Below are 10297 nucleotides of genomic sequence, written 5' to 3'. Positions count from 1 at the left end.
ATAGTGTATATTTACTCGGACACCCTGCAGTAACTCTGCGGAGCCCTAAGGGGCCCAGGTTGAAAACCCTGCAGTAACAGACAGAAAGTTTGTAAGATCTTGCAGCATGATAAGTAACACTGAGCAGTAGTGGTGAAAGGAGGTGCTGAGTCTAACAGGATCACTGATCATCAGTAATACAGGAGCCACATAGCAAATTACCAGCAGTAGACCTCTGGAAGCATCGTTTTTCATCCTTTCCCCCCAGAGTCGCGAGACACCGTCTCATGGGAGGGAAAGGAGGAGGAGGGAGGGGAGCGAGAGAGAGGGAGGGTGAGAGGGAAGAAATTGAATGAGGGACAGAGTGAAGAGAGGAGAGGATCCTCCAAAAAAACTAAGCAAGCGAAACTGCAGAGCGAATGCGCACTGCTCGAGCACCGCACTGGTTTCTTTCCCTCCACTACGCATGGCTACGTAGCTCCTTCTCATCTAGTTTTGTATTATAAAGTTCTGTGGCGGATGCAAGGGGGTCTCTGCTCTGAAAGATGGACCGTTTAAAGAGGACGGCGGCGTGCAGGAGAATACCGCTATTTCTTATTATAATGCTCCACGCAACTACGGCACAAGCTGGTAAAGTATCTGTTGGAATCCACCTGCTAATAAATAAAAAGTGATCGTTTAATTGTATGGATTGACAAGGATAGTGGACCCTTTTATTCATTTTCTTTGTTGATAATAGGCTACAGAAGTTCATGTTCGGTTGTCTTGCACTTGCTACCCCATTTCTTTATAGAAAGTTCTGGACACTTCAACAGACACCAAACAAAACTTTATAAGGTGTGAATTTGTTCGCAACTTCGCACTCGGTAATATTTTGCTAGCCGCATAATAATGAAATTATGAAAGGCTCCGTCTGATCTCATTGGATATTTGGCGATGCTGGATTGAATTTGTCCGCTGGGGTGCTCCGGCTCGGCATTAATCTCGAAAGCAGTATTACATGCTTTGTTAAACCACTTAAAATAATGCAACATTTAACTCTTCCCCTCGCTGTATTTTGGCATTTGAAAGTATTTTTTTTATGTAAAACATAATTTTATAAATCAAGAAGTATACATTTTATAAATCAAGCATTATTCATAATTTATAGCCTATTCTCTGCGTCACTGCGCATTGGCGGTGTGTGTGTTGGATGGTTCCCTCAGTTTGTCAAATTTCTGTCATTGCATGTTAATCATACTAATTTAGCATCGTTTTGTGTTTGAATATTAATGTGTCCTCTAACCCATGTCCATTCTTGAATGGGGGGTTGTCATGTTTGAGTTTGCTCGAGACCAGTGTCGGTTTGCTGTGAAACGGTTTAATGTTGGTTTGAGAAGGAGGTGAATGGCAGAACACTGACGGACCTGAGTAGATTAAAATTCCTGGCATGGAGCTGTTTAAAAGGTGCTCACATAGGCTTCACGAAAAGGAGCTTAGTATGACTATTCATCATAAAAACCTATCTTAGAGCCATTTGCTAATCATTTATTCATTTATAACACATTTTGCTTTCTTTATGACAGTGTTGTTATTGTGTAATTGGTATGGTAAAATGGAGATGGAGCATTTCAGTTTCCCTATTAACCTTTATGTCTAACTTTATTCCTTTGATATTCTAGATCCAGCTCATTAATATATCAGATTTTAATAGGATTAGATACTATGGAGGAAATAAGGTATTATCGAGAATTTGTGTCTTGGGTTTTGACCAGCTGCAAAATTAGTGTATGCACACCCTGATTGGAAGGAGCTGCTTTCTGTTGCTTTTAGTTCTGGAGCCATTACAACATGCCTCCATGTACTACCTACAAAAACAAAGATATGGTGAGACCTTTCGATGTTTATGGCCTGGTGACAGGCTTATGGGCATGCTCACCTGCCACTGCAGATATGAAGCCATTATATAATACTACCAATAAAAACGTCAGATGACAGTTTGAACTGAGAGTCTGAACTCAACTAGATGTCTGCCGGCACCCCACCACACTGGGGCTATTAGGCCTGCAATGAGCAGCAATATAGCTATGCCCTCTGGTAGTGTTTTGAGTGTCTTAGACCCACAGCATTTGACTGTTTCCTTGCAGGTGCTCCATTATAGAGGCTAGACTTTACCGTCAAATGCTTACTTATTTGAGACCCTGTTGTTCATTTTGGTGTCTGTAATGAGAGGTGGTAGAGTGAGTCAGAGAATAATATGGTGGCTTGAATGTGTTGGATCTTTGGGGAATTGTATGGTGTTGCTCTGCTGTGCTGATATGACAGTACAGGATAAGTGATGGTGTTTGATAATGTGTGGACCGGGGAAGTATGAGTGGGAGAATGTTTTCACATGTGCTTGTGTGTGCACTGCATGTGCCTGGGAGAGCATCAAGACTGTACTTTGTAGTCATGTTTGATGACAGGAAGAGAGACATTCTTGCAAACGTCCACAGTTTGTGACTCCTCTGTTCCTCTGTTCCTTCACAGTTTTTCAATCTCTCCTTTCTTTTCTTTTCTTTTCTTTTCTTTTTCTTATGCTGTTCAAAGACACCGGAAAGAGGGGGTTTGTTTTGATTTCATATGCTGCATCTCCTCATCTACATTCTCCTCCCTTCCTGTGTCCCCCCCTGCCTCCCCACGCCTTCCCCGTCCTGGCAGTATGACAGAGGGGAATTCACGCGTGCAGTCCCCTCTCTGAATCCTATTTGATCCAGCCGCCTTGCTGATCCTACATCAGACTCCCAGAGGAGAGGACAAGTCATGTTCCTCTTTGATCACGCTACAAATGAGCCTGGGAAAATAGAAACCAATGAAAAAAGAGGACAATTTTAGAAAGAAACTAAAAAGAGGAGAGGAAAGTTTGATGCCGGTTAGTGCTACTGGCATCCGCTGTCACAGGAGTCATGTTCCTAATGGAAAGAATTGAAACATGAAAAGATGCTGAAGTGCTTGTTATTATCTCCACCTGAAACAAGATGTCTCCCCTGGTCTGTTGGTGTGGATCTTGGCTGCCATTTTGCCTTTGTCGGCAAAACTGTTAGGAATAGGAATCTCCTGACATCCAATATGTGTAAATAATATCAAACATCTCATGGCGCCTGTCTCAAATCTATACTAAGCGATAAACATCTGGCTTCCAGAAACAGAACAAGAAGAAGCACTCCTCTGCCAGCTCAGCTACAGGTCTCAATGTTTCAGAGCATCAGACAGCTCATGCCTCTCTTAGAAGAATGGTGATTGAGGCCCTCTCTACACAAAGAGACCCATATGAACAGTCCTCTCTCTCTGTGGTGTCCTCCAGCCTGTCATACAGGCCTTTATTCCAAGTTAAGCCTTATCAGAGCCATACATCATATGTTAACCTCCTAGGGAATCTTGACAGTTAGTTAGCTATCTGACCAAAACCATCTGCAGTCTTATCTTAACAATATACAAGTCAAATTATACTGATGGCCTGGCTGTTTTCACTTGGATACAACGCCCTCTTCAAACGGTCCAGTCAGTGTCCATTACAGTAAGCACTGATACCAGGTAGTAAACTTTAACAGGGTATAATGCAACGTGAACCACAGTAAGTCAGCTTTACAATAGCAAGAAATGCATCAAGTTATCATCAACATCTGAGTGGAGTGAACAAAGAGAAACTGCCTGTACAACAGCGGAGGCTGCTGTGGGGAGTACGGCTCATAATAATGGCTGGAACAGAGTAAATGGAATGGCATCAAACACATGGAAACCATGCATTTGATGTATTTGATACTATTCCACCTACTCCGCTCCAGTCATTACCACGAGCCCATCCTCCCCAATTAAGGTGCCACCAACCTCCTGTGCTGTACAAGTACACATGTGCAATGCATGTAGCATGTTTGTGAAGTGAGGGAGTGGTATGTTTTGGTTGCCAGAGCTCTGGTATTGCACAACATCATACCTCAATGTTTTGATATTTGAGAGAGTGATTGATTGTAAGAATTGACTTGAATTTTTTTATTTGTGTGTGTGGTCTGTGTGCGTGTGTGTGTGTGTGTGTGTGTGTGTGTGTGTGCGTGTATGCGAGTGTCTCTCCGTGTGTGTGTACAGTGGACAGAGAGGGGGTGCGAGCCCCGGGGCAGGTGTTTCCTCTATGGGGCCAGCAGCAGCAGTAGGCCAGTCTGGTCCTCATCTCATGCAGTGAGCAAACACCAGCAGAACAAACTGTGGAGCTAGAAGTATGTCAGGATGACGTGTGAGGAAGGGAGATGTGGAACCAAACTCAAATCTGTCCCGACAACACACACTTTCCACACACACACTCCTCCACACACACATTCACTCACACACACACACTGACCATAAGTCTTGCCACTGAGATTAGCTATTGACCCACATTCACTACTCACAGAGTAATCACTGTTACGAATATGCGAAGGGGTGGCAATGTAGAGACAAAGCCGGCCTGAAGGAGACTCTTATTATAAGTGGGCTTGTACTGTACAGTACAGTATGGACTGAATGCATATCAGTGAAAGAACCGACATGCTCAGATCTGTCAGGCTCACACATGTTCTGTCTGTGTTCCTGAGCTGTTGGAGCATGGAGGAGTGTGTGTGTGTATTGTGTGTGTGTGTTGGAGCATGTAGGAGAGAGGAGAGCTAGGGTTCAGCAGCATAGCAGCAGCAGGCGGAGGATTCCACGTCAGTCTCCCACACAACCAACGGTTTGAATGGCTCCCAAGCAACCCAGTGATAACTCAAAGCAGACCCAGTGCTAGCCCCAGCCCCGCAGCCCAATCAACATGAAGAATTCTTCCAGCACAACACATTCCTCTGTCTCTCCATGTAAACCTTTTAACAACCCCGTCCGCTTGACGGTGGACATATCTGATTCTCCGTTCCTCGGTTCTAGCCTATCTCTCCTCTGTTTGAAAGTGAGTAAAGAGTGGGTTTCACAGACAGACCGATGATAGACAGACAGATGGACAGACAAGGACAGAGCAGCAGATTGAGCAGTCGACATACACTGAGAGGCGGACAACAAACCACAATGTTTATAGTATTGACCTGATTTTATGGCGTGGGTTGTGTGTTATTATGGTTTCATATTGTTACAAAGTGTGTTTTTGTGTGTACTGTGTGTGTATGTGCTCTCTTTGGTTGTTTATTCGTTTGACTGGGTGTGTGTGTGTTCGGCTATAGGCCTATGTGTGTGAGTAGGCCTATGAGTGCTCAATCAAACTAACATTTAGAATATGGTTTAATGTGGATGAATGTGGACATGAGTGTGTGTGGTGGTGTGGGAGCATGTTTCTGGTGTGCCCCTGTTCTTTTGTTCCCCCTCCCCTCTCTTCTCCTCGCCTCAGCACCTCTGCTGTCCACACAAAAGTGACCCATGACCTACAGAGGTCAGAGGTCAGTCTTAGAGTCATTTGATTTAATTCTAGCCCCTCTTGGAGGTTCTGAGAGATGCTGTCAGTGCTGTTCTAGACACTTTCTCCTGACCCTCGTTTCTTCACTTTTACTGCCCATCAATCTGTATTCACTTATTACCAATCACCAACTTTTATGCAGAAACATCACTGAGGACTTTCAATGCAACATGACATGTTAAAAGGATGAAGCAAAGGATGAAAGGATTATGTAGGATTATGAAGGCCTGTGTCCATATACAAAGACTTGACTTACATATGGCTGACATGTGTCGATCTTTAAACATCCGGAAACGTGCGTAATATGCAGATCAAGGCAGAGCGATCTGCATATCTCAAAACATCACACAGAACACCAAATCAGATCTGGATTCAAATGTGTTTTCTGTCAACTACTTGGTGCAATTGAATCAGTGGAATAGTCCCAAAAGTGCAGACCCTGGCCTGTCCATCTGGCACTCCAGGTAGGCCCAATCAAACGCTCAAAGTATTTGAAAGAAAACAAATACTATTTGAACTCTAATGCATATCCCAAAAGATCCCACATTACACCCAAAGCAACTGGAACGGTCTCCTCACCGCAGGGTGTGATGCTCTGGGAAGCATTCTCAGCCAAGTTTGTTTCTGCACTGTAAAAAAAAAGATGTTGCGTTTGCTCAACACAATAGCATTTGAAGTTGAATCAATGTACAATTGTATGTCAACCAGCTGCAATAGGATTGTGAGTTTGCTCAACATGAGCTGAACCAACATACATTCTCAAGTTGAATTATAGGTTCACTCAACTTTGAATTTTAGGTTAAGTGAACATACAATTCAACTTGAGAATTGATTCTACCTTATTTGCATATTTTCCAGTGTGCCTTACCTTTTGATGAATTGTAGTTACCACCAATGTCTGTATTTGTTAGTGACCGGACATGGTTGTTGTATTCAATAGCTTTCAGTCCTGTAGCCTTCACCAAGTGTCTAAGTGAATATGTTATCTTTAAAATTAAACTCTACATTATATACACTACATGACCAAAAATTCATCCCAAAGGTGTTCGATGGGGTTCAGGTCAGGGCTCTGTGCAGGCCAGTCAAGTTCTTCCACACCAATCTTGACAAACCATTTCTGTATGGACCTCGCTTTGTGCACGGGGGCATTGTCATGTAGAAAAAGAAAAGGGCCTTCCCCAAACTGTTGCCACAAAGTTGGAAGCACAGAATCATCTAGAATGTAATTGTATGCTGTAGCGTTAAGATTTCACTTCACTGGAACTAAGGGGCCTAGCCTGAACCATGAAAAACAGCCCCAGACCATTATTCCTCCTCCACCAAACTTTACAGTTGGCATTATGCATTGGGGCAGGTAGTGTTCTCCTGGCATCAGCCAAACCCAGATTCGTCCGTCCGGACTGCCAGATGGTGAAGCGTGATTCATCACTCCAGAGAACGCGTTTCCACTGCTCCAGAGTCCAATGGCGGCGAGCTTTACACCACTCCAGCCGACGCTTGGCATTGCGCATGGTGATCTTAGGCTTGTGTGCGGCTGCTCGGCCATGGAAACCCATTTCATGAAGCTCCCGACTAACAGTTCTTGTGCTGATGTTGCTTCCAGATGCAGTTTGGAACTCGGTAGTGAGTGTTGCAAGCGAGGACAGATTATTTTTACACGCTACACGCTTCAGCACTCGGCGATCCCGTTCTGTGAGCTTGTGTGGCCTACTTCGCGGCTGAGCCGTTGTTGCTCCTAGATGTTTCCACTTCACAATAACAGCACTTACAGTTGAGCGGGACAGCTCTATCAGGGCAGAAATTTTACGAACTGACTTGTTGGAAAGGTGGCATCCAATGATGGTGCCACGTTGAAAGTCACTGAGCTCTTCAGTAAGGCCATTCTACTGCCAATGTCTATGGAGATTGTGTGGCTGTGTACTCGATTTTATACACTTGTCAGCAACGGGTGTGGTTGAAATAGCCAAATCCACTAATTTGAAGGGGTGTCCACATATTTTTGTATATATAGTGTATATCATAAGGCCTTCCTTTGAGGGCGTAGTTACACCCAGGGGTGAAAGTAAGGCGGTACGGTCCGGTACGGCGTCCCGGATAAATAAATATTGGGGGTACGCTGTACCGGTAAAACGTGAGCCTATCACAATAATTAACACGAAATGCCAAGAAAATATAGACTATTACACCATTATTTAACATTACCGTCCCGTCTAGCTCAGTTGTGTAGCTCAGTTGGTAGAGTATGGCGTTTGCAACGCCAGGGTTGTGGGTTCAATTCCCACGGGGGGCCAGTATGAAAAAGTATGAAAATGTATGTACTCGCTAACTGTAAGTCGCTCTGGATAAGAGCGTCTGCTAAATGACTAAAATGTTTTTTAAAATGTCAGCCGCATGAAAAATGAGCGAATTGACTTGAAACCCGGTGGTTTACGCTCCAAATTGTGTTGTGGCGGAGATGAGTGGCCTATACCGCGACCCTAGCGGAGAGCAGTGGATGCAATTCAGGTTACAAGTTTAGGCCTAATGACAATCTCAGAATGTCATTACAATTCACGTTTAGGTGTTTTATAACAGATGTCTCTTTCCATTCATGAAATTGCAGGTGCGCAGTGCACTGTTTGGATACTGGAATTATTTTGTGAGTGAACGAACGTGCACGGGTAGCCTACATGAGCGTTTGTCTTATGTGATTGTTTGACAATCAGATGAAAACATCATGACGGGTTGTGTTTATGCCACATTAAAAGGTCATTAACCTTTTAAAAGTTATATGACCAATCTTTACTAGGCCTACTAGGTCCACAGAGATCATATGGAATTAATAGGGATTCTATATGTAATTCTATGATTACTATAAAACTTTTTTTTTTATAGGGAGCACACATGGGGAATCCTGTACCAGTAAGAAATGAAATCTTACTTTCACCCCTGGTTACACCCTAACACAGTAGTCTGAAACTCCTGGTTTACAGGCCTCATCAAGCCTGCAAGTGAGGATATCCAACAATTTGAACTTTTATCTCCCCCGCAACCTACATTGAGAATGACTGCCGGGGTAGGGAAGATTGATTATTGAGACTACCTAAATCATATAAACTGGAACAGCTATCTCAGTAGCAGGTGCAATAAGTCCAACTACTAACAGATTGGATTTGTTTAGAAAAAGGTATGTTATTTATGTTTGTGTAGAATACGATTAATCAACAAATCAATGTACATGCAAAAACACAGGTATTGAAACAAACAATTCTGAAAATAAACCTACAATAGAGCATGCTGAGAAATATGAAAATAATGGGTGTGGTTTTGAGCAAACATGAATTAGTTATTTTACTCAACAAGCTTGTTTAAATTCAGCTCACTTCGAGCAGAATTTGTTGAGTAAACAAACTTTAACACATTAGCTCAAATTCTTGACCTTTTGAAGTCCACTCAACTCACACAATAACGCTGATAAAGCAATTGGTTAAATTGGCTTTTTTACAGTGTGGCCCTGATGCTCAGATGGAGAAATCCCCTGTTCACAGGCGTGATTGTGTTTGAACAATGTTGGTATTGTCCTTTTTCAGGAGTGGAGGTGGTGTGTGACTCATATCAGAGGGGAAGGAATGTCTTCAGAGAAGAGGTTGAATAGAGACCACGCTGATTACATGAATGTTCATGCATGATAGAGGTGGTGATGCTCAGTTGTATGCAGAGAAAGAGAGCGTGAAAGAGAGGGAGAAAGAGAAAGAGAGAGAGAGAGTTTTAGGAGCATACTATGGGAATGTCTTCAGAAAAGCGGTCAAGGACAGAGAACAAATGATGTCCATGTGTGATAGAGCTGAGATAGTGGCCAATCCTCCTGCCTGCAGGACATATATGAAAGGTGTTTAAAACATGTAGTATAGTACTGTCACACTATTGTTTTGTAACATTGGCAGTGGACAGAGGGAGCTTTGTGAGGGAGGGAGTTAGTGGGGCCTACTGAGGCCTGTTCTGTCTGTCAGCCAGGGCCGAGTAGAGGGGGACTAGAAAGGACAGTACTAACTGCCGTAGGGAAGACATGTTGTTCTCAGACACACACAGGCTGAGTGATTCATGGTCTTAGAGAGGAGGGGAACAGCAGGGAGGACCAGAAGAGGAGACACAGAGACGGGAGGAAGAAGACTCAAATGTCACATGTGGGATGTGTGCTGTACACTCAGTGCCATGCTCGCTAGATGAGTGCTGGAATTTGGTGAGAGTGGAAAATATGTACAGTATGGTTGAACTCTGACCTTATGTGGCATTGGAAAACATCTTGTTCTAACAAAGCACTACTTTATCTCTATTTCTGCATGGCCAGAACCACATATACAGTATAATTCACATCACTAGATGTGGTATATGTATCACTGACTCAGTCTAAACTAGGGAGATAAAATCAACTCTACAAACATGTAATGACTCCAACAGGTAAGGTGAGGTAAGGATTATTAGGAGGTCTAATGAGATTCAGACAGGTGATGCTGGCGGAGGAAGAATCGCTGTAGGACAGACATGTAGATTTGAATAGAAATGTGTTGGCATATGACAGACAGACAGAGCCAGTTCTGAGGAGTCAATCACTGTTGATGTTGGGGCGGCTCCAGACCTCACATGGCGTCCTGCCAACTGCTCTGCTCGCCCAGGGGTGCTTTACGACGCCAGGCCAGGGGAGAGGAGAGGAGGAGAAGGAACATTCCCCAGGCCTGTGTAAATGCCCCCATGGAGCTACTGTTGCTGCTGTACTGTGGGAACAATGGTGGCTCTGGGACAGTAGGGTAGGAGGCAGGGAGGGGTAGGGTGGGGGGGGTGAGAGGTTAACACTCAGCCGTCCGTCTGTGTCACTGCTGTGTTTGATTTGCCTCTGTCTGTTTCTGGTCGTTGGGA

At 43.9% G+C, this 10297-nt stretch overlaps 1 protein-coding gene across 1 annotated transcript in view; it reads left to right on the top strand.

The window, feature by feature from the left end:
* The first annotated feature begins 388 nt into the window (after positions 1–388).
* The window catches only part of LOC121550865 (collagen alpha-1(XI) chain-like), an 84974-nt gene continuing 75065 nt past the window's right edge, over positions 389–10297 (top strand). Inside the window, exon 1 of the mRNA XM_045210965.1 lies at positions 389–609. Coding sequence (XP_045066900.1) covers positions 525–609 — 85 coding nt within the window. The 5' untranslated portion in view covers positions 389–524. The remainder of the gene's footprint in view (positions 610–10297) is intronic.

The sequence above is a fragment of the Coregonus clupeaformis genome, chromosome 35, assembly GCF_020615455.1.
Source record: "Coregonus clupeaformis isolate EN_2021a chromosome 35, ASM2061545v1, whole genome shotgun sequence".
Lineage (NCBI taxonomy): Eukaryota > Metazoa > Chordata > Actinopteri > Salmoniformes > Salmonidae > Coregonus > Coregonus clupeaformis.
Note: the sequence above shows the minus strand (reverse complement) of the source record. Positions and strands in the feature narration are given on the sequence as shown.